The following is a 25,095-nucleotide window of genomic DNA, read 5'->3' on the forward strand; positions in this document are numbered from 1 at the left end:
ATCTAATCTGGGATCATAAATATGCAGGATCATTATTTTTAAACCTGTGGCCAATGGTCAGGAGTTTGACCCCTCGGATTTGACAGCTGGTCACGGTCTCTTCTGGGGCCAGCTCTCCACCACAGCCTAATCCCAGCAAATATCTGAACACGTGCAGGTCAGGATCCGTGCTGACTTCTGAACAAATTGTCGGGGGGTACGTTCCCTGCTTTTAGTGTCTCGGCCGTGACGGCCACATGTCCTAATCTCTCATGTGTGTGGGACTGCGCAGAGTGCCGTACAATGCAGAACGTATGCCGTCACAGGACCTGGAGGGCGGACTTGTTTAAAATTATGAGGCTTTGTGGCATTTTTAGCCTTTGTGATGGAATATTTTAAGAAAATAATTGAACACATCCCCATTTCCATCACTCAGCTTCAGCAATTATTAACTCATGGACAATCTTATTTCATCTAAACTATGACTCACACTCCTCCCTACCTTCCTGTCGTTTTTGAATTCTCAATTATATAATATCCTCAGATATCGTATTATATTATATAATTATATAATATTCTCAGACATCGTAATTTTATCCATAAAGAAGGGATATACTTAATGAAGTCCATGCTGGGCAGTAGTTATGGCTAGTTTGCTTCATTGCCAGAGTTCCAGAGGGAATTACTCCATGAACTGTGGTCTATGCAGTAAGTATTGCAACAGTGTATGTCACAAAGAAAAAGGGAAGCTATTCAAGACAGTCAAATACCCGAGATAAACCAATGCTACACACTTTAAAAAAAAAAAACTTATTTTTTTCCCCTGCCACGACTGTGGAAAATGCATTGCTCTGCTTGCTGCGTCCCGCACAGGACTGCCATGAGAATCGTGTACAATAACACGCACCTGTAAAAACCCCATGCAACTGAAGGGAACCATTGCTTATCACGTCCAAATTATGTTACTTTTGACTTACAACACACAGTTAGCACCTGATGTCTCACCTCCGTGAACTTGTTGACCTACTTTCTCATTCTATCATTTGGGGTTTTGAAAGCTCAGTTTATAAAGATTTTAACATCCTGAGAAATATTTAGTTAGAAATACTAAATATATCAAATAAGACAACCTTGCTGCTCTAATAACAGATTACATTATCAACATTGTCCCCTACAGGTGTTGACGTCGCTGGGACCCCTGTCCTTGCTGTCTGAGCTGAATCAGACTGAGCCCTAAGTGAACACTGCATCTCCTTGTCCACTGGAGCTGCCGTGGACACACCTCCTATCCCTGCAACTGTCTTTAGAAGCGTGGAAGGATATTGTTCTCAAAAATCCCTGGCAAGGTCAACCTCTGCTTTAAAAATGAATGTTACATACATAAGCTTTCTGATGAAAAATATATTTACAGAGCCACGTTTGGTTCCACAATATTTCTAAGTCCTGGCTTGCTGAGGTAGGCTTATTCAGAGAGGAGGAGTTGTTTCTGTAACCATTCGAGAGAGAGAGAGAAAGACCCTCACAGGTGAGAGAGAATTCAGTGGAAAGAGACCCCGAAGGTGGCAGTCACACACCTTACATCCAACACCTCACTGTAAATGACGTGGGAAAGGAATTCTACGTAACATTTTAAATGGAATATTCTCGTTGGTCATTTGCTGTGTAATGCTTTTAATGTTTAAAGGGAAACTCAGCACTTAATCTGGTGGGTCTCGGCGAAAGCTCCACAACACGCCATCCCGATTAGCCAGACACAGCCCTCGGCACAGCCCATTCCGTGACGCCGTAAGGCCCCGGGGAAAGCAAAGCAAAACGTGAAACAGAGAAGCAGGCTTCAGATGATACAGCTAAATATTTCCTAAATCAAAGCAAAAATAATAAAGTAAACCAAAAAAAAAAAAAAAAAGGAAAATTATCCCTTGGAGGATTTGTAAAAGCTATGGGTGATTATGAAGCAAAGCTGGAGGAATCTGCCACTCTAAACATTAGATTTATAAACTTTCAACACTGCCCTGGCTGTTTGAAATCGGTGATGTTCAGAGCAACATCAAATTATCAAAGATCTGAATGACAGATTTTAAGAATGCTACATCCCACAAAATAACAGGACTTCTGACTGAAAATATCACTTGAGTTTATCTTTTTAAACCTTTATAAAAAGAGAAACGACAAGGTTAGAGAATAAACCAACTTTATTTTATAACAGTATTACAGAAAGCAAAATATTTAATACAACTTGAAGCTGCTATAAATCTAATCTGGCATCATAACTATACATAAGGTCAAAAGCAAAGGAAAAAATGTTCAATACCGTTAATACGCCCCTATCAGGTCTCTGGTGTCAGCTTTAACCGGTCTCGCTTTCTTTTAAGCGTCAGAACACCGCCACAGCCCCTACCTACTCCCCTCCCCAGTGTCCTCAAACCTGCGTGGATCATCAGACTCTCTGAAAGACACAGACCTGCTCAGTAACGAAACGTCAGTTTTACATGTAGACAAGGAGGTTTAATACAAAGCAAGTGTTCTACCCAAATGTTCCGACAGCGGAAGGTTTTGAAATATGGATGTGTTAAGGAAGAAAGCACTAAGGTTTTAAGCTGCCTGAATATTTTAATGGAAGGGAAGACATCGCTTTCTCTGTCCTCCCTCCTGGTCCTGGAATGCTGCCGAAGAGCACGCGTCTGGGAAGCGCTGGCCTGTGGGGCGATGGGCCTCTGAACACAGTGCGCGGTCAGCGGGCTTCCTCCTAATTCTCCAGTCTGGAGAGTCGCCGACTTTCTCCTAACAGTAAAAAGTCGCAGGACTGGAAAGTCAAAAAGGGTTCAATATAAAAAATATCCCCAATGAATTTCTCAAACATTAGAAAATTTGCAAGATGTAAGAAATGCTTTTAATCCCTATTAATATTTTCTCATACAGTATATTTACTGCAATCTGAAAACTGTCAATATTTATGGGAGTTCAGCGGGGATCCAACAGGAAGAACCTGGAAGAAGGAGGGCCGCTACCTAAATTAGTCACAGAGTCTCCTTTCCGCACAACAGCACCTGTTCAAGCGAACAGCACCTCACCAGCTGCGGCTGGCTTTGTTCACTATCATTGGATCAAAAATGAGTCATAAAAAGCAGGTAGTTGTACACAAAGTAAACAGGAAACAAAACTCTCTACTTTCAAAAAAAGAAAAGAACCAAGCATATTTAGAAGTGGTTATAAAACAAAATAATATATTAAAATGCAAGGGAACAGTGTAGACCAGAGCTGTTAAGGTAAGGTTTGGTGTTGGCATTTTAATTCTTCAGGCTTCTGGTCGTTGTTACCAGTCGTAGTATGAATTCGCTGGAGTAGTGGTGTGGCAGTAAGATTTGAAATGGTCAAAACTCTTCAGGTTCACAAAGTTGAATGTTGTTTGATAAAGGACTTTCTACGAGGGAAAAGAGAGACAAGGCTCAATTAAATATTCCAGAGTCAGAGGCTTGAAAGAAAAATGTAAGTAACATTCATCAAATTCCAAAGCAAACAACAGTTACTGACTAGTTCTACAGAACTGAATAAACAGTATGTTTCCCCGAAGGCACACATGAGACCCAGTTCCACCCTTGAGATGGAGCATGTCTTGAGAACTGACAAGCACATCAGAAACAACCAGCAATAGGAAGAAACCAAGAGAGAGGAAATGATAAAGACAGAGGTTAATTCACACAGTAAAAGAAAGAGAAGAGAGAAACCAAACAGGTTTTAAAAGTAGAGTCAAGGGAGGAAGAAAACGTCAATGCTGACTCCCCTGAAACGAACAGAAAGGGCACACGTCAGGTGCGGAGCAGCCAATGAGGAAGGAGGCCTGGAAGTGGGACACGGTATGAAGACGGGCGCACGGAGGCGTGGCTGGGAGGCGTGGCCGGGAGGATGGGAGGGACAGGACGGTGAAGACACAGATGTTACTGAAGCAAAGTAATGGTATGCTGAGCAACTGAAGGTCAGGTAAACATATTAGGCATATTGTTTAATGTCAGACTGAGAAGTACGATCTTGATCTCAGAGACAAAGAATGAATTCAGAAAGAGCTTTGAATAAAAAGACCAACTGCCAATCTATTGCAATGACCCAGGGCAGCGGGCGAGAGGCAGCGCTGGCAGGTCAGGGTTAGGGGGTGGCAAGTTCACACGGGGCGTGACCAGCCCCGGGGAGGAGGAGGCTGGGGCTGAGTTCCATTCGGCTCTGAGGAAGCTCTGACATGGCCTGAGGTTCATGTTGCGACATCACTGTGGCTTCAGTGTAATGAACAGGCTAACGGTGGAAAGGAGGGAAGACAGGAACCCAGCCTGGAGACCACTGTAGCAGTGGAGGCTGCACGAGGAAGGTGACAAAGGTCAGGCACGATTGCTAGATGGCAAAAACCCAGACTTGAGTCGCTGCTGCAGAAATCAGGTGGAAGAGGGGATTTCGAGAGACACCACTGAAGGAGAAGACTCGGAGGCGGGGACCAGGAAGGGAGCCCCAGAGAACACGGTCAGGGTTGCAGTCTTGGACCTCAAAAACAGAGGCAGGGTAGCAGCCGCACAGCCCGGGCTGGTCTCAGGGCCAGAGACAGAGATTTGTCGGCACAAAGGAACAAGTGAAACCAACAGACAGAATCTGTCTCATGTAAGTATGACAACAAATGGAAGACACGAGTCTTGGGGGCCCACAATCAAAGGTAACAATGTTGGAGAAAGGACTAAAATCGTAGTAGACTGGGAGGTGGACAAAGATAAGGATGGTGCTTTGTCTCTGAAAGAGAAAGGGTTTTAAGAAGACAACTGTTCCATTTTGTATTTCAGCTGGATTGGAAATTTTGGCAAGAGGTAGGTGATTACAGAGGATGGTAGAGAATGGTAATTAAGGTCCTTTCTAAGGCCCACTGGTCCCAAATTAAGTCTTGTTTTAATGAAAAACCTCCCTAACGTTTATATTTATCACAGATATTACTATAACCTCTTGATTATTCAGGACAGATTGATTAATCAAATTCATTTTTTTCCACCCTGTTGTCTGCTTTAGGCTATTTCATTACTCATTAGTACTTCTGCTTGATTCTCAGCAGGGGGGAAAAAAATAAATGGAGAAAACACAAAGTCGTCTTTTTCTAGGTTAGTAATTATGAAAAGATGTGGGAGTGGTGAGTAGCGAAGGGACAAAACCACCAATGGAACTGGACTCGGAAGTTATCTGTGACCTTCAGTCACGCTACTTAGCTATCTATTCTTCTTTCCAGGCTGTTAGCTCTGTGCTCTTTGCTTAGTAAACACGCATTGTTTGCTGAACACAAGGGCCACTCAGTCTAGAAAACGAACCTCTGATTACAGCCCCGGGAAACCTACAGACAGCGTGAGGGTTAGGCTCCATTTCCTTTAGGCTCCTTGTCACTTTATTTCACTGAGTCTGTTTTCACCAAAAATTAAAATTTCAATTTGTAAAATAAAGGTAAAATTAAATGTTTAAAGTCATTAGTAGACAAACAGAAATCTAGGAGTGTGTTGGAACTGAATGAAAAGATCTTGATTTCAAAGAGCTTTGACACTGACTGAAATATATTCAGAGAAAAAGACAGAGTCTTCCACTGAAGCCAAGTATCATTTACTTTCATTTATTCACAATCAAACCACTAGAAAGTAAAGTAAATAAATTTTTTCTGATAATAAGTATTACAAGTGATAATGTGTTCTTTGTATTCTAAATAAGGTTTCAGAATCAAAGAAAATTTCACTTACCATAGTTTTAATGTTAAATGCATTTTTTCTTGCTCTCTAAAAAACAGTAAATCAAGTATAACTCTGACTTAATGAGATATTCGATGTTTCAGAACAGCCAGTTCCTTATTGTTCCAGGTGAATAAGGAGTAACTTATCCTATGAAGTTTTTTATTTACACATCCGCCTATCTTTTTTTGGCTGCTTTTTGCATTTGAACACATATAGAAACATATTCCCCAGTACCAAGTACCTAGCTTTTGAGTTGGGAAGGAGCAAAGATAAGGATGGAATAACACTAGCAATTTTAATTTCTGTTGTTTTGTCATGTATCTCTGAGGAAAAAATACTTGGCCATTCTTAACACACTACTATTGGGTGTAAATGATTTATCACTATCCCAATCAAAGTGAAAACTAGACACTCGCTCTTCATGTACGAGCTGTAAAGGCTCAAGAACTCTCTTTTTTTTAAAGCGTGAATTCTACCTCACATTCATGGAAACCTTGATACGTTTATATAAATTGACAGGCATTCATTATTGGTATTAACTCACCTGGCTTTCACTTTTGACAACATCATAACATTCACACCTGGAGTTCGGATAAGATCATAGCTGTTAAGTACACGGATTACACACACTCTGTATGTTAAAATTTTGGTCAAACGAAACCCCAAAGCACTGTTTTCATGCCTCAGTTTCCCAACCTTAGATTATACAATGTCAGTGAACATTTCCAACTACTATAGTGACATTCCACAGCCTGTGTCCCCCTCTGTTGGCCAGTATGAGAATAGGTTTGACACACTTGTGATGAAAAGGCTGTTTCATCTAATCACAGGTCTCATTCTACGTCTAAACTCTTCAAGGATACGTGCTGGTTACCTGCTCTGCCTTATGCCCTCGCTGTGGGTCCAGAGTGTTCTCAAATTTATCTTTCTCAGGGCACCATAATGAGCAATGGGAAACCAGTCAAGTTCAAGCACAGAAGCTCTGTACCTCACCTGAAGAGCACAACCTCAGTCTCCAGAGACAGGGGGCCGCCCACACAGTGGTCTCATTCTTGAGTTGCTCTACTGCAGAAATTGATTCAGTAAGTTGCAAATGTGCCCTTTTAAGAAAGCATTTAACACAAACCACTGGAAATACTGCCTTTTAGCAGTAAAGATCCCCACAGGACAGTCTCAGTAAAAAATGCCAGACTGTGGTTTTTATACAAAGTAATTAAACCAATGCAAGAAAATGTAGCATTTCTTCAGATTGACAAAGATTCAATTACTAAAGGGCTGTAATATAAGCAGAGAGTACAAAAATACGAATACGGTATTTAGGTAAGACACAATGCAACTAATTCTTAAATAAAAATCAGGCCCATGGACTCAAGTGTAAGTTCAGTTTTAAATATAATAGTTTATGAATTTCAGGTATTTCTAATGCTAAACTTTTATTTTATTCTTCCTTGGTTTTCAATCTGCATATTTGGTTTCAATTTTGAAACAGAATTTCCATTGTAAGACTGTAAGAATCCTAGAACCAAAAATGCAAGTAGGATAAATTTCCATTTGGTCAATCCAGGAAATAGACAATTCTTACAATGGTGGTGTTACCCCTGTAATTAAGACCCACCAAGTTCTCAAAGTGCGGTCAGTAGACCTTGGAAGTGGCCAAGACTGTTTCCGGCAGTCATGAAGTCAATGCTACTTCATAATCAGGGTGTTGACACTTTCACCGGTGGCACAACAATGGTGAGTAAACCCATTGGCACCTTAGCACAGGCCAAGGCAGTGGCACCCAAATAAACTGTCTTTACCCTCCAGGCTCTCGCAGTGAAATAAAAAGGAGGAAAGCCAGTTTCACTTAATAAGGATGCTGTTCGTACATCTCAGCGCCGTGCCCATGCCTTACCCTTCTGCGTGGTGAAGTGGGAAGCAGGCCTGAAACAGGGCGCTGCCCACAGAGCAGCAGTGGGTGTCTAGACGACGAGCATCTGAGAGTTGTGAGTTAAAGAAGCCACTTTTTTCATAAAATACCTTTTTACTTGAGAGGATTATTGACAAACTGTGCTGTTCGATTTGGATACTTGGCAGGCATTTTCTTGAAAACGAAGTGAGCCTGTCACTTCAGGGGCAACAATGAACAGTGACTTGTTGCCAAGGATAAAATTCAGCTTTCAGGTGAAGATCGGAATGTTGGAAAATTGTGTTTTGGCCACTGTGAGCTTCCTAGCTGCCCAATATTTAAAATCTCTCCTGATGAGACCAGTGGCCACCACTGACCTTTCTGCCATCAGTTCATTTGCCTTTTCCAGGATGTCATATAGTTGAAATCATAGAGTAATGGAGCCTTTTCAGACGGGCTTCTTTCACTCAGTATGTTTAGCTTAATACATAGTTTAAAAACTGATGTATCATACGGCAAATTTCAATTCCTGATACATAATGTGGTGAGTCTCAAAAGATGCTATTCACGTAAACAGGAGCTCTTTGGGCTCCGTCGTCTGTAAGAATGTACAGTGGCCCTGAGACCATGAAGCTCGCGTACTGCTTATGTTGAATCTGCTCATCGCCAACCTACTGCTGTTTCCTTCTCTCACAGGGATTTATGTGTGCCGGCTACACACAGGGGGAAAATTGAATCTTGTGTTTTTTCCCTTTTCAGTCACATGACACTCACCGTCTATAGTACAAATAATTCGGCAAAGTGGGTTTGCCTGAACAGACTAATGCTGTTGGGTGCCACTCTCTTCTCCCCAGGCCCTCGTGTGGGCCCTTTGAGGCCCCCGACTCAGAGTTAGGTCTTCCAGGATAGGCCGGAACCCCGGGTCTCCGTCTCCTCTGAATGCCAACTACACTGTGCTTGCTAACATACACACTGCCACAATTTCACTTCAAAGACAAAAGCTCAGGTCAAGTTTGCTAGAATAACAAATCACTTAGGTATTTCTGCTTTGGGGAAAGTCTATTTTGAGATGTTGTCCCAAAATTTCCATTTTTTTTTTAAATGCATATCTTTGCACAGCTGAGGTTGCCTCCCGTTCTGAGGAGATCCCAGGAAGAGTCACTCCCTTCCTGTTCACTCTGTGATGGTCTGAGCCTCTTTTTGTGTTACAGCCGGTTAACATCCCTTTCCTGTGCAAAAAGGGTGAGCTATCAGTGATTTCTTTACGCAAATTAAATGGGTTTTCTTTAAAGCTATCAGTAATTTTTCTATAGAATCTTTATGTCTGACACATTCAAATCACTCTGCTTATAGAATAACTACCACGTAGCAATTTTAGAATACCCTGTCAATTTTACCTCATTTTGAAACGTGACTATTTTATAAAATATGGTTTGACCCGTTCACTTAGCTTTATATCATACCTGTCACCTCAAACACATTCTGTACACATTTAATGTTTCTAAAATGAGTCGTGTTTCAAGTACATGGTTGGGAGTTTGTTATTTGGAAGATTCCGATCATGGTGGATTCTTTGTGCAAAACAATACATAGCGTGGATTCAAACTGACTGAGGGTCGGTCCCGGCTGTGCCAGTCACCACCTGTGTAACCTGGGCAAGAGACAGAGCTCTCTAGGCCTCGGTGTCCTCGGCTACGTCACAGATGACAGTAAGGACTAATTCAGATAATAAATGGCCATGTTCTCAAATCATGCTGGGCACAGAGCAGGCACTCACTCAAAAAACGTTAGCTAATATTCTTTTAATAGATTCCTATACATGATTTCACTCCTCGTTTTGCTTTCAAATGAAATTCAATTCTACTCTAAAAGATAGAGATGTCCAGTTCAGTTTCTCCATGAATAATTGCCTGAGTCAGTATAATGGTTTCCTCACAGGGCACTTCATCTCATCGAGCATCGTTTCAATCAATCTGGCATACTACTGACGAATCAATCTTACTGAAGGACAGTGCTCTTCCCAGACTCAGATGCCCCATGCAGAAGAGCTGCAGAGCAAAGTCTAAACTAAGGTACTAACCTGGAATGTAACACCCTCTGCAATTTGCTTTTGACAAATCTTTCCAGGTCTGCCGGGAACTCGACACAAAGCTACAATATAGGCATTGCTCTTCCTGATATCCATTCCATTGTTTTTCTACATGTGCTTTCCTGTCTACCCATTATTCATGCCCTCCCCAGCGCTCTGCACAGAAGAGCTTTCTGCCCATGAATTATCAGGGAGCTCCTCCCTGATCTGCCAATCAGAGACAGTTTCTCCTGTCCACTTTCAGAGCCTTTTATCTAGGTTTCCCTTGAAAAATACTAGTTTTTACCTGGTATGCCATTTGTACATGTGTTCTTATACTTTTGTCTTTTTATACCAACCATAATAGTCCCTTGAACATGCAGGTCCACAATATATATTATTGAATCCACGAATTAAAGTAATAGGGACTAATCTTCAAGGCAAGACAAAAGCAGAAGCTTTGGGAGGGAAGAAACAGAAATGCATTTTGTTTCTTGGAAGAAAGTACTATTGCCTGTCTTCACCATTGCTTTCATCTGCTGATTTAAGTGGAAAAACTTGGGGTTTTTTCCTGTTCTCTTTTGTTGAATAACTACATCTTATGAAATCCCAGGAGGACTCTTACTTCTTAAAAAAAAATTTTCCCCCAAACGTCTGAAGCTTTGACAAAGATTTCTAAGAGAAGTTATTATTTGGCCCGAAAGCTAAAGTCAGGTCTTCTAAGTTCAAATCTTGTGGGAACTTGCTATGAAAGCATTCCACAAAATCTTAAAGCTTCTTTTAAATGACAAATGCACTATAGTTAAGGTTGTACTCAGTATACTTTATTCTAGCTTAGCTTTTATAAATCTTAGGTTCACAAGGTAAGTAGAATTGAGAAGACACTTCTCTGTAGCATCAAATAAAAGTTGCACTTAAAAAATAGTAACAAAATCTTTCTTTTAGAAAACCATCTTTGAAGCATTTATAAACAGAACTTGCTAAATTTTCGCTTAAAATTTTCCTTATAGAAAGGTAGTAGCAATCAAAAGAATTCATCTCTAGACTCAATTCTCTGACTTAGCAGTTTACCTTGTTTTCTTTCATCTTTAAAACCCAGTGCGTTGTTTTTATACTTGAAGTACATCCCCACTTGGTATGGGCACATTTCAAATCCCCAACAGCCACACTGGGTACTGGCTACCGACACTGAACAGAACAGGTCTTGATTCCCACTTGCTCTAACGCTAACAACTATTCTGATGCGCGAGAGTTAAACAAACATAGGGCTAATGTGTCCTTGGAATGTAATCCTCATGAGTTATCTTAAAAATACATACATAAACACACAAACTTATTAACTAGTTGCCACAGCAGAATTCCCTCCTACGGCCACACAAAAATTTGTATGTTCAAAAAATAGTATCTGGATGTCCAACATTAGGGAAGTTCTTGAGACAAATGAAATTATACTTAGCTCCACAAGTGGACAATATTTTATGATTCTTGAGCATAACTATGTCAAATTAATCTCTAGAATTCTTTTTCCTCATTAAAAAGGATGGGGTGAGAGAAGATGCTCTATATGTACTTTTAAATTTAATATGCTTTTCATCTTTTCAATGTCCATACTATTAAATATGCCCTAGACTAGGATATAACAAGGTAATAGCCACTACCTCCACCCACCTTAGAGACCAGGAGGGTAACAAGTGAGCTAGGAGACCAGGTGCCAAGGACCTCAACGTAAAAAACGCTGGGGACTTGGAGCTCCTCCCTGCGCGAGGGTGGCAGCCCCTACTCACCACTGCCGCCCTGAGAGAGAGCAGGCTCAGTGTTGTTGGAGCTTCTGACGTTGCTAAAATGGCTGGACGTCTTCTCATCTGAGGCATTAATAATTAATTCAAATTCTAAAAAAAACTGCTTTGGCTAAAAAAGAAAACTCTAGATATGCCCTGCATGCATGTCTTCAACTTGCAGATTTTGTCTTGCCCATCTTTCCCCTTATTGGTGACATTTTTCACCATCAACATGAATAAAAAGCTGGGGAAACTATGCAGCACTTGTATGGGATTAATAACCTTAAATCTGTAAGAGATAAATGATAACAAATGCCTGAATGGAAAAACGGACACAGGACACAAACTGGTAATTCAAAGATACACAGGTTGTGCGTGTATTTATGTGCATGTGTATTTCAGCCTCACTAGCAATGAGCAAAATAAAGTAAAAAATGCAATTAAAATGCTCCTTTCCTCGCAATTTAAAAACGAAGGGGAAATACTCTTTCCTTATGAGATTGGGAAAGATTTTTTTTTAATTATGTAGTCTTCGGCATCGGCGAGGGCTTGGGGAACAGGGATACTCAAACTGCCAGTGGGAATCTGACCTTGAGAACCTTTAAGAAAGACATTTAGCGATACGTCAAAACCCTTGGTGGCACACCAAGTCTGATTTTAGAAAATATTTGCCCCAGAGAAACAATGAAATGAATACACAAAAACGTAAACAAAAGTGTAATTTGTGAAAACTGAGGAATAATCTAAATAGGGGTTAAGGAACCATCATGCGTCCCTTCAAATGCTGTTGAAAAATGACGGGGTAATGAGAAAGAAAGGTATCTACGATGTACTGGCAAGTGGAGAAAAAGAGCAAGACAAACAACAGAATCCACCGTCTCGGCCTGTGTAAACCGAGGAGCGAGCTCGTGTGTATGAGCATGTGTTCATATATAACTGCACAGTGAAAAGGAATTATCTCTACGAGCAAAGGAATTATGGGTCAGTGTCATTTCCTATGGTCTCTTCCTTTTAAGAAAATAAAGCCTCCTCTGTTTTCTTATTACCAGAAAAAAAAACCCAATGAAGATAGGTTGGTGACGATTTTGTCCGAGCAAACCCTGGGGGGTGGTGACTACAGGTGCTCACATCTCCACTGAAGCAGGGGCTCCTGCGCCTCTTTAGATGCTGGTAGCTCAAATACAATGCACCTAACTCACTGACGGCAGCCGCCAGATTTATAAATATTAAAACCGAACATCCCACAGCACTCCAGGGTAAAAACTGGCTATGCTTAAAACTCACTAAATCCAAAATGGCTTTTTATTTCCATGTACAAGAAGCCTTCATTTTAGGCTTGATTATACTGAAAACTAAGTTGTAATAAAACGCTCATTTTAGGCATGCAACACACCGGATGCACCTGCAGACCTCCTGAACTGAAAACAGTCCCCGGGAGGCAAAGGGCTTGTGTTCCTCTTCTGAGGACAGGGTGATGCCGTCAGGGCCCCCGTGTAAACGAGTAGCTCACCATTAGCTAGAGCTCGGCTTGGCCAACGGGGTTTGCTGCTGTCAAGTCAGTTAATGGCTGATGCTAATTTCCTATTGGCTTGTGAGTTCATCTTGAAGCGCCGAACATCACCCTGACTTTGAAATGTTGGTTTGAACACATCATTATCTTTAAATACTGGTGCTCATAAATGCAAATCGGACAGAAAGCAACGCCACTAATTTAGTCACGTATTTACTGTGGCTCGGGGACTGGGACTCGGCACGTCTAACGGGGTCTGAGGAACGACGGACTTGCCAGGCTTTCAGTAATCACAGCGCGAGCTCCGGAGGCTCTGCGGAGCCTACTGCAATGCTCTCCGTCCTCTGAGATGAAGGCGGACAGAGAGGACAGAAAAGCAAAGGCCCTGTTACTGTTTTCCAGCTTCTTGAAAGCACTCTCCATGGAAAATCCCTTTTGTTTCAAACTGTTACAGGGCTTTGTCCCTGCTTCTTGACTGAAGTAGCTCTGACAAAGCCCCCAGGTTGTTCCAACAGTTTCAGAGGGCACAGTCACTAGATTTCTTTGCCATATTCACCACTTGATCACTCTCCCCTTCTTGAAGTTATCCTCTCTCACTGTTTTCCTGACACCCTTTCTCCCTGTTTTCTTCCTACCCCTGGCTCCTCCTCTTCTGTGGCCTCTGTACCCCAGGCCTCAACACTCTGACCTGGTCTTGGGTGACACCACTGAAACCAAAGCCTTCATCAGCAGCTGGCACATTCAGATGCCCTTCAACTCTCCGTCTCCCCATCCAAGCCTGTACTGCTCTCCCTCAACTCTTGGCTGCCTCCTATATTGCATCATGGAAGACGTTTCTCAAAGTCACATCTCTGGGATAGAATGTCTTCATTTTTATTTCGCTCTTAAGACTAAAAAAGGATTCATGGCTGACTATACATTACAAAAAGTTCTTACAACCTTGCCTTGAAACAGACCCTTCTATAGGTTCTATTATCACCCACAGTTTACAGGTGGCTAACTGAGGCAGAGAAGGGAAGTACGACAGCCAGGTCCCACAACTAGGGAGTAGATCTGAACCCTGCAAATCTGCTATGCTCCACTTTATGCTCCGCTATCTGGTAACTTCCCAGTTACCCAAGTATTGTGTGTGAAAGACACGGGGCCTTACAGATTCCCTTCCAAGCTTCCTCAATAATTCCAATGACAGTCGATTTCTCCTATAAAGTACCACAGAACAAAGCATACACTTTTAAGACAGAGCAGAGGACTGGTGATAATGCACATGATGTGAAAAATAAAGCACATAGTCCGTGACAAATTACAGGAACCACTATCAATTCATTTGCTGAACCTACAAACCCGGGTGTTATCTGCAGTTCTTCCCTGCTCATCCACGTACTCAATTTACTAACCCGCATCCCTTCATGCAGTCACTCAGTCACAAACCTTCACCTACTCACCATCTCTCAAGTACACGAGGCGTACCCTCAGCTTTTCAGGAAAAAGTTTAGCCTCTTCAGCTCGGCTTACAAGACTCTGTGATGGGGCCCCTGCCTCCCTGCTCCCCTCCTCTCCCAACACTCTCCTACGAGTGGTTCTGCAACCCAGCTACACCTGATTTGGCGCTGCTCCTAGAGTGTCAAGTTCACAGCACCACATCCTGCCTGGAATGCCCCCTTGTACACCTTTCTCCACAGAGCGAACTCCTACTCACCTTGACGCTCAAGTGAGACGCCCCATTCTGATTTAGAGACCTTGCTTTTTGTTCCCACTAAGTTCAGTTGAGAACGTATCATAAAACTTGGAACTACCCTGGTACTACTGATCTATTGTCTGTGCATGTGACCGTGTTTGATTCGAAACCTCCACAGTAAAACAGTAAAAGGTATCTAATGGGCACCCCATTTAAAGCTGTATAATGAGCAAATCAATGAACAAAATGAGTGAATGGCTGAGAGGCTGCTCACTGCTTCCAGATGAAAAGGAGACGGTGTTCGCTTTTTTACCCCACATCAATGAGTGCTCCTGGAGTCAGAGAGCTGGTGGAGACAACTGAAGCAGAGTCATGAGCTCCCCCTGCTGGGGCTCACTCGTTCTGAGGTCACACAGACCACACCACCAGCCTGCACGCCTCTCCCTCCTGATCAGGACTGCCTGGAACACCATCCCAGCGGTGACAGGTCAGTAACTCTGTGTGTCCATTTGAGGGCTCATAAATATGCATTTATGACAAACTGACAAGACAGAACAGTCCATACGGGGACAAAAAGAAAAGGTTACAAAGATTTAGTGAAGCGCTCCTCTGAAGTCTCTGTGTTTTCTGTTTCACAGTATCTGAATTGAGCTCCTCTGCCCCACAGCTGGCCAACACCCAGCTGAGACGGCAGACTGGGGAGGTTCGGTCCAGTGCAGACTGTCCTAAGACCATCTCGCTGTCTGCTCCACACCCCCACCCCCACCCCCACCTTCAACACTTTGTCAGGGTCGAACTACTCCAAAGGGGGAGCTGAGGTCAGGAGGAGAGCTTTTCACTTCTGAAAAGGGGAGCCGGGACAGACACAGTTTTTTTACTCTTTTCTGACGTTCGGACACTGCCCCGGTCCTGCTCTTTGCCTAGCCCACCTGCTGCCTCTGTGCAACCCTGGCAGGGCAGCCAGAGGCAGCTGAAGCAGTAGAAACACACTCTTCTCAGCCTTGAATGGAACCAGCAAAGGAAATTGTTCGAATGTAGTCTGCAACTGGTTGGGAGGGTGAGGGGATGGAGACGCTAAAATGATTTGAGACACTGAGGTAACTCCTATTCCTTAAGATTTCAACTCAAACTCTGTGTCTCAAGTAATGAGTTAAATGACAGTTCAAGTCTGTATTTGTTTCCTCTACCAATTTTAACAACTTGAATCCTCACTGCCTAGCCCTTCTCTAGCACATTTTGGCACTCAAATCTTTTTTGAATGGATGAATAAATTTTTCCAAATTAGTCTACTTTGCTCACCTTATATGTGAAAGTATACTTTAGCTCCCCAAACATATTTAACAAGGTTGCTTATAAAAGATGACCTCAAAGACAGGCGGATTTCAAAGGCCATGTGTGTGCGTGTCCCCACTGCAAAAATGCACGTAAGGTGCCATTTGTTACAACTGATGTAACAAATTCATTTTAAAACATATGAAAATGCCACAAATGAAGGTGGGGTGTTGGTAACACTCACAGTGGTCACTACTGACTCACAGAATTCAGAGGAGAAATACCCAGTATTTCTCAATTTTCTCACTCATTATCTTATTCTACCCTTATAGTAAGTCCTATGAGTTAAGAAAGGCAGATTGAACCATCCCCACTGATTTGCCCAATGTCACATAGTTTGAGATCTGGTGAGATTAAAACATCATGATTTATGACAGATTCAAATCTATCAAACTGGCAAAAATGAAAAAGTAGAGAGAAGGCTGCGCAATGGTTGGACGCCCCACTTCCTGCGATGGAAAAGCCTTGCCCCGAGGTGCATGATGTGTGTCTGTGACCAGCCACCCCTGTGGGGCATTTATCTATTGACAGGTCAACGTATGGGTCATTTTAAAAACAAAAAAGCAATCTTAGTATGCGTGCTGTGTGATAAAACCCGCTTTTTAAAATTTGAACACATATGTCATTACGAACATTTACGATCTCGTCAAGAATTCTTTAGCACAACCTCCAGTAGCTGCGTTCAGTCACCACACGGCGAGGGCAGCAGAAGGTCCGAGCCGCCCCTACGGTAGAAGGGATAACATGCGGTGCACACGCCTGCAGGTAAATCTTTGCACACATCGCTGCGTATTTAAGTTCTTAGAAGTGGTATAAGTGATGGGCATATTTAATGTAGGTTTTTGCCAAATTGTTCTCCAGAAAATATTACTAATTTATACAGCAGCATACGAATATATTTTTCCTCCTTCAATCTCCCTAACACTGGCTAAAAACATAAACTTTGCCAGATTTATAAGTGAGAACTTGCACACTGAATTCTTAATTGACACTGATTTACGCTATAGCGCATAAATCCATGTTTTTGTTAATGTTCACTTGGCTTCTGTGTGGTTTACTTACTTGATCCTCGGCCCGTTTTTCTACTTAAGTGTTTAAATTTTTTGATGACATATAAGCATTCTTAATATATTCAGGCTATTAATCCTTTCTCTGCCAGGCATATTAAATGTTGTCATTTATCTTTCACTTTTGTTTTTGTTGATTTGATTAAAGTTTTACCTTTTATATAGTCAAAGCAATCATTTCCTTTTATGGTTCATTCTCTGATATATCATTATTAATATCTACATTAAAAGGATTTAACTCACCTTTCCCTTTGTGCCCCCTGTAATAAAATCCCTCATCTAAATGAAGGCAATAGCAACTTCCTCAAGGGCCATCATGACCGTCAATTGAGGTAACTGCACTAGTGTGATTTCAAGTAGTAAAACACCCTGTGACGTCAGTTATTGGCAGCTCTCAATACACCGCAGTTATTAACACCATACGCCCGTCGGGGGAGAGTTTGTGATTCTATGCAGGTAATCTGCAGAGAGGTACCTGGGGATACCACAGTCTAAAAACACAAATGGGGCTACAGGAGACAGACACTGTGACGTAGAAGTGCATTCCACATCCCTCAGTAGGTTCAGAAGCACAGATCAGTACGAGAAAGGCCCCGGACAACGGGGGGGCTCTTACCTTAGCCTAGTCTTCCCCTTCCTCCAGCTCAGTCTCTTTGTGCACCACCACTCTCGTGACCGACATGTCGGGGTGCTGCTCTCGGGCCTCCCTGATGGCCTGGGCCAGCGCCTGCCAGGGTCAGGAGAGAGCACTGTCAGCGGAGGAATAGGCTCCTTCTCAGGATGCAAAACACAAGCACACTGATCACTTGGGATTCCACATTGAGCCACGATGGTTTTACCGCTCTGTTTGAGGAGGCAGGGAGATCTGAAAGGGCTCACCGTTCATTTCAGAGGATGCTTCTCATTTCCCCAAAGTCCCCACTTCTCCGGTCCATTTTTAAATAATAATGTGGAAGAAACATGCTGGCTCTGAATCCCACCCGTGCCCTCACCCTGAGACTTGGGGAGAACGGGTCTCACCTGAGTATTCGCACCTGTAACCTAAGTCTACTGTGCAGGTTGCACAGGTCATTTTCAGGCTTGTTTTAAGGATGGAAGGGGTGATGTACAGCACCCAGCACAGTGCCTGCCCTGTACACTCATCACACTTGCTGCTGCCCCATCGCCTGAAACCCCAGGGTGCAGGACCAGGCCTCGCTCACCCCTGCCCTCTTGGGCTCTCAAGTAACTGTCTGAGTAAAATGTTTACTGAACTAAAATGTTGCAGTAAAAATATCTATAAACCTTGAAGGCAAAGAACTACTAAAATCACAGCAATGACGATTACATACAATTGGTAAAACTTAAGACCAGAGACAGACTAATCTTTAGGTCAGAAAGTACGGATCACTGTTTTACGGCTGAGCGCTGAAGGCCAGGTTCATGGGTCTTTCCCATCCTGCTGAGGGGCTGCAGGGCAGCCGTGGGACCCGGGTGCCCTCCCGCTGCTTCTCTTGTCTGGACCAGGCTGTGAAAAGCCATGAGGTTTCTCTGCATTCCATCAGGAAGTGCATGCTATGTGAGCGCTGCGGAAAAGTGGAAAGATCCTATTTTTCAGAGGGGAAAGATGTTTAAAAAGGTCTTGGGAAAAGTAAAAGAACCACCATAGAACAACACTCAAAATCTAGGATGGATCTCTAAGACAAAAAAGGAGTTCTACGGGGCTAGAGAGCACCCTAACTCATGAGGAAAATATGCATCTCGAAAGAGCAGCACAATTTTTCCTGATGCTGTCTCCTGCCTAAGAGGACAACTGCATTTCTTGTTTGGAATCCAGCTTCTGTCGGCTGGAAGGTTACTGGGCAAAACCCTGAGCCTCATTCCACACACACAAAAAGGTGAAACTACAAAAAGAAATTTTTACATCAAAAAACTTTCGCAACAGAAGCTTGGAAAATACCTGGCGGGTGCTGAAATTTGTACTAGGGGACCTGTGTCAGGACAAGAGTGAAGCCGGGCTGGGGAACAGCCTCCCATCTGGGTAAGAGCACAGACGTTTGTCGGGTGGGGAGAGCGGGCAGACTAGAGGGCAAGAGTGGGGCGGGGAGAAGAGCAGGGATCCTACCTCAGAGAAAGGCAGGAAGTGCTTCAGTGTATGGGCTGCACTGGGAACAGGAGAGTGGCTCTTAAATTTGTGTGTGTTCAGAGGAAGGAGGGAGACCGAATGGTCAACACTGTCTACCCCATGTGGGTCCGTGGAATCCAAGTCGGGAAGGACAAGCTCTGACGGGAGCCAAATGTAGCTACAGGCAACTTATCAGATCCTTTTGAATTTATGTTCACCCGAAGATCTAGCTACATTAAAGCAGTGTAATTCTTAAAGCAAAAACATAAATGATGCTTATGGGAAAGTAACACGTGTGAAACACGCTTTAATTAGAAAAGCAGAGAACCCCCAAAATTGCTATAATCATCTATAAATATAGTTGAAATCAGTTGGCCATTAGTTCTTCTCATTCTGTGGTATCAGTACATGAAATTAAATAACTTAAATGTTAACTTATGGTAACAGAAGACTTTGAGAAAACATATCATATTTCCAAACTGAGAAGTTATTTGATTAGAACCGGGTTTTGCTCGGTGCCCTTCACTGACAGCTGTCTGTCCACGCCTCCCAGGAAAGATTAGAGGGTTGGCGCTGGCACAGATGCTGGCAAAGCAAGGCTCTACGAAACCTCGCCACTGTCATTTGCCAGCATGAAACAGACTCCATTTTTTTCCTTCCACTCTTCAGATTCTTTTAATTGTAGGCAAGGAGCTAAAAAAAGGTGTCAATGATACTACAGACACTACCTGATCAACATCAGCTTTGGGAAGAGAGGAGATTTCTCTCCTTTAATTTTAAATAGTTCCATCATCTCATTACAGGTTTTAAAGGGCAAGTGAACTCATCATGAGCTTCTAGTGATAAGCATACCAAAAGCCACAATCAAATTTATTTTAAAGAAGTTTATGCCATCTTATAATTAGACGTGAAAAACTTATGTGAAAGTTACCTCTGTTGTTGTCACCTGGATGTCTGACCTCGGTGTCAATGTGGGCCGAAGCATGACATCAGACAAACAAGACGCGTGTCCTCGCGACAACAGTGAGGAACGCACGCTCCTTGCACACTTAGGTTTCACACTGTGTCTTCACCACTGGTCTTTCAGAGGCAGTGTGGCCCGAATTTGAGTTTTCAGTTAAAAACGGGCCAAAACACGAAAGAATGCGCATAGAATAAAAACCTGAGGATAATCCATAAGGGGGAAATTGGCATTTAAAAGCCGGGAAGGGCCTCGGTTCAGAGGAAAGGGGGTAAAGGAAACAACGGCTGTGAGAAGACCCCAATTTTCATTTTCCACCACGTCAAAGGAATGTCGGCTCCTGCCTAGCACACTGTAGGAATTCAACAAATGCTTGTAGAGAGAGGGTCCTACAGCAAAAAAGCAAAAATGCCTTTGCTCTGAGTTCGGGTCATAAGATCTCAAGATTGCACCAGTGAATAGAAGCGGAAAAATCCTCCACGTGGGGAACTGCAGGCTTGGTTTTCCAGGCACACGTACTGGCCATTCACTAGGAACCTGTGCCCTCGGGTCAAGATACAGAGTCCGGGTAACCCTTTAACCTCTAACAATCCAAGGAAATACAAACAGTACATATGAAATATAGAAGTAAAATCAGGCCTACAGGGATTTAAAAATACAGTCATTTTCCTTGAAGGCACAGTACTTCTCCTTTGGTCATGTACAGTGCATCTTTCTGCAATGAGAAATTCTGTTCTCTAAAACTCTCTTGCCCGAGTTCGATATTGTGCTCAAAGCCAGGTAACGAACATTAGTCCCTGCCCTCCGGCTGGGGTGGTCAGCTGAACATTCCTTTTCCTTTTCTTCGAGCTGCTGTAAAGGAAAAACGGCTTGGCCCCCTTTAAAGCTGAGTTAAAATCACTCAGAAAATAAAACAAAAACTCATCACGTGAGACTGCTATCCAAAATTAGAACTACTCTCCAAGTGTCCTGCAGTTCCATTCATTGCCTGCTTTTAAACGCCGGCATTATGTTCGACGTTACAATGGAAGCACAACTCCTTCGAAGTTTTTTCTGAATACAGCTAAATTTTCACTCTGTGAGAGTCCTTAGACTACCTTTTCCTGCCCCCAATAATAGCAATAATTAATGGTAAAAAGCTCAACTTTTCTAATGCTCTAAAAAAACCTTTTTTACGTTCCTGAAAGTAGGCAAAAGTCAGTTGGTGGCTTTTCTTATTTTTTGAAGTCAGTATCATTAAACTGCCATTTGCTTTTTAGTAACTGATGACTTGCCTTGACCCAGGCCCACATGAATACCTGATGGCTACCAGGAATCCTCACCCAAGGATTTCCCCCGGCTTTCTGTGCACTTGGGGTCAGTTAACAACAATCCTGTCGTTGAAGTGCACAGAAATCCCATGGGAAATAAGAAGCAATCCATATTTTGCACTGATTCGGTGTTAGGAAGGCTGAAAGGACAGTTGCGTCCGCGCTGTGAAGGGTCTTTATGCCATGCTTAGGAAGGGCATCCAACCAGGAGGCTCCGGGAGAAGGGGCAGGATATATTTTATGAGACAGATGACAGGTGCAAAACTTAGAAAATAAACAGTCAACTTCAGAACCAGACCCTCAGGTCTTTACCTGGTCATGATCGATATCTGCATCTCCTGTGATCACGATGCGTTTCTCAATTCTTGTCTCAGATATTCCACCTTTTATAGTCTAAAGGTCATAAAGAAAACAAGGGGGAAACAGTAACCATGAAAGCATGTTCGCACACAGTCAGAGAAAACAGAGACGGAGCACACACACCTAGATCTTCTGATCGCTGTAAGGCAATGCACACTGAGTGGGGAAAACTGAGGTTCTGGGAACTTTCCTTATTTTTAAGCCCAATGGAGAATCCTGTTGTTAGACTTTGTAGCATCCGTAAGTATTTTTCAACTGAAAGCAAGCTTAAACTAATTTATGAAGATTCAGGTGACATTAAAGGGAAACAGCTGCCATTTAACCCACATAGTTCCATCACTGGGACCTTCTGGTACAACTTTCTGAGTTTCTTCATTCCCAATGGTCAATTTTTAAAACAAGAATGGAAAAGAAATAATGGTTTGGTTTATATAAAATTAAAAGGAATTCTAACAATTTCAGTATCTTCTTTAGGTTTGGGAAACCTTGATGTTATCGTTTTGTCTGCTTAATTCTTGATATGGAAAGTAAGGCTGGAGTTAGAAATCTGATGACTGTAGCAAGGGACTGAGAGGGCTTCTTAAAACACTCCCAGGGCCACAGTCTTCACACTTCCAGACCAGAGACCACACCTTCAGAATCACTGGCCATCTGGTGTGAAACATTTAAACAATGACCTGGAAGTAGACCTCAAGTCGACATCCTGGAGTCTTAAATCATTGAGGGAAAATTTACATTATTTGAAGACCTTGCTGAAAGTTTTGAATAATCGTCATTCACTTTGTACTTACTAAACCTGTGCTTCCACTTATATTAAATTCTTTCTTTTCCCATAGCTTTCTTAAATATAGCTATCCATAACACATTTTTACCCCCTTGTACCTTTACACAAAATTGCAATTTGATTTAAGTCATTTGTCAATGGAGCCCGATTTCTTGGATACTTTAAGCGTCCGCATTTTTATTCCACTGGCACTATCTGCATATAACTTGAAGTGTGTATAGGAACAAAGAAACAATTCAGAAGAGATCCTGTTTGCAATGTACCATCCTCTCCCTAGGATTCCCCGGGGTTGCTTTACCTTGGTGATGTGTGTGGTGGTTGTTGTCGACATGGAATCAGATGTGATGGTTTGGGCGGTCAGTAATGTGCCCGAGTCACCAGCAGCCCCGCCATCAACCTTTGGATAGTTGAAGAAAATACAAGGCAATGCTTAACTTCCATTATGCTGTCATAGAAGACCCCTTCCCATTGAATATGCACCACTTAGCATCTCTGCAGCTGGCAGAAGATGCTATCTGCCTTTTCATGTTTACCGTGGTAACTTACTGACCAGAAGAATGGCTGGCATTTAAACAGAGTAAAAGCAAAGGCTAAACGCACGTGGAGAGGCAAACCCCAGACACGAGGAGGGAGAAAAAAGAGTGGAGTAGGAGGTGGGACTGAAAGCTATCAGGAGGTCAAGAGAGAATCTGACTGAAGCCATTGGCAGAAACTTGAAAAAGAAAGTAGAGACCCCGGCAGAGATGTTTCCGCAGTGACCCGAGGTGCTAGCTTTGTTGCTTAAGCACAGGTAGGTAAAAATAGAATGTTTTCTCAGATTACTAAGCAACAGAACCTAACTAGGATAGGTTAAACTAGCATGGTTTGCTTATCTCTAATAGATTTTTTAAATTGATTAATTTATTTTTATTCAGTTACAATTGTCTGCATTTTCTCCCCTTCCCTCCACCCCACCCCAGCCAGTCCCACCTCCCTCCCCCACTTCTACCCTCCCCCTTGATTTTGTCCTTGTGTCCTTTATAGTAGCTCCTATAGACCCCTCTCCCCACTATCCCCTCCCCACTCCCCTGTGGCTATTGTTACAATGTCTTATTCTTAATTTCAATGTCTCTGGTTATATTTTGTTTGCTAGATTTTTAAATGACATTTTTCCTATAATAGTTTGTGTTGTGAATGTGTGTGTGTGTGTGTATAAAGATACATATTTCAATATGTATCTTGATTTAAATGCAAGTATGTATGCATGTGCTATCTCTATCCTGTACAGACATCTAAGTAGGTTTTAATTCGTTTGCTTTGAAACTAGAAAAGGTAGAATTCTAGAGTTTATCGATGGGAATAATATAGCCGATTAACAGTTTAATTTATATTAAAATCATAAACTAAATGTTAGTTTATGTTAAGATCACCATATATATATATGAAAATAACTAGAAAGAACAAGAAAATAACAAGAAAATAACTAGAAGATCCAGAGCCTTTATTACCGTAAGTTAAGAGTAAATCTGTCTGAAGCGTGGTTCATACAATGTATTTTTTTTCCCTTTTTAATCCTCACCCAAGGATATATTTTTATTGATTTTAGACAGGGAGGAAGGGGGAGAGAGAAAGAAAGAAACATCGATGTGAGAGAGAAACATAGATCGGTTGCCTCCCGTGAGCACTCCAACTGGGGATCGAACCCATAACCTAGGTTTGTGCCCTGACTGGGAATTGAACCTGCGATCTTTTGGTGTATGGGATGAAGCTCCAACCAACAAAGCCACTCAGCCAGGCTGCAATGTATTTCTTTACGAGGGCATTTATCACCATAGAAACAGACGAGTACATGCTCTCCCACCACACCCAATCATCACAAACCTGTTTGTGCTCATGTGGGATCTATGCACAATTAAGATATCACATGTAAAATAATTTTGAGGAATGTTTCACACATACACACATTAAATGTTTTAAAATATATTTCAAGAGGATAATAATCTGCCATCCTTCACCATGGTACAATCCTACTAGAAATATTAAATTTCTCAGTTGAGAAAATAGTTGTACAAATTTCTAAACAGTTCTATTTTGAAATCACAAATACTTTCTTTTTTTTGTTACCCTTAAGGTTAGATACCTTAATGCTTATTTCAAATCTTTATAGAATCAACAATGTCTGAATACCTAAAACCATACACACAAGTTTGATTATTTAGACACATAGTATCTCATTTACATAAGAATGAGGACGTATGTCTTTTGAAGGAGAAGCACAAATGTGTGTGTGCACATGTGTGTATACTGGCAAGCAAGAGTGAGTTGCCGGGATCTGTCTGCACGGGGCAGGGAGAGGGAATGCCAAATCCTACTAATCCACAAATGCCATCATATCCAACAAACTCTAAGATGATCTGCCTCCCAAATGTACATAAACACTCCTGGATACATCAAGTCGGAAATGGCTTATAACAACATTAACAAGCCTGGGAGTGCCTGTCCTCAGTAATCATGAGTATGCTTCCCCCCTGTAATCACTGGGCCACCAATTTGATTACAGTT

General features: G+C 42.3%; 1 protein-coding gene across 16 annotated transcripts in view; it reads right to left on the reverse strand.

Moving 5' to 3' along the window:
* Positions 1–2,153: 2,153 nt before the first annotated feature.
* Positions 2,154–25,095, reverse strand: part of EPB41L2 (erythrocyte membrane protein band 4.1 like 2) — a 205,498-nt gene continuing 182,556 nt past the window's right edge. For all 16 annotated transcript variants that reach the window (XM_071219697.1, XM_053913810.1, XM_053913809.1 and 13 more), the window contains 4 exons: positions 22,853–22,951; positions 21,723–21,803; positions 17,652–17,762; positions 2,154–3,400 (listed from right to left, as the gene is read on the reverse strand). In XM_071219697.1, coding sequence (XP_071075798.1) covers positions 17,658–17,762; positions 21,723–21,803; positions 22,853–22,951 — 285 coding nt within the window. In that variant the 3' untranslated portion in view covers positions 2,154–3,400; positions 17,652–17,657. The remainder of the gene's footprint in view (positions 3,401–17,651; positions 17,763–21,722; positions 21,804–22,852; positions 22,952–25,095) is intronic.

This window comes from Desmodus rotundus, chromosome 11 (assembly GCF_022682495.2).
Source record: "Desmodus rotundus isolate HL8 chromosome 11, HLdesRot8A.1, whole genome shotgun sequence".
Classification (NCBI taxonomy): domain Eukaryota; kingdom Metazoa; phylum Chordata; class Mammalia; order Chiroptera; family Phyllostomidae; genus Desmodus; species Desmodus rotundus.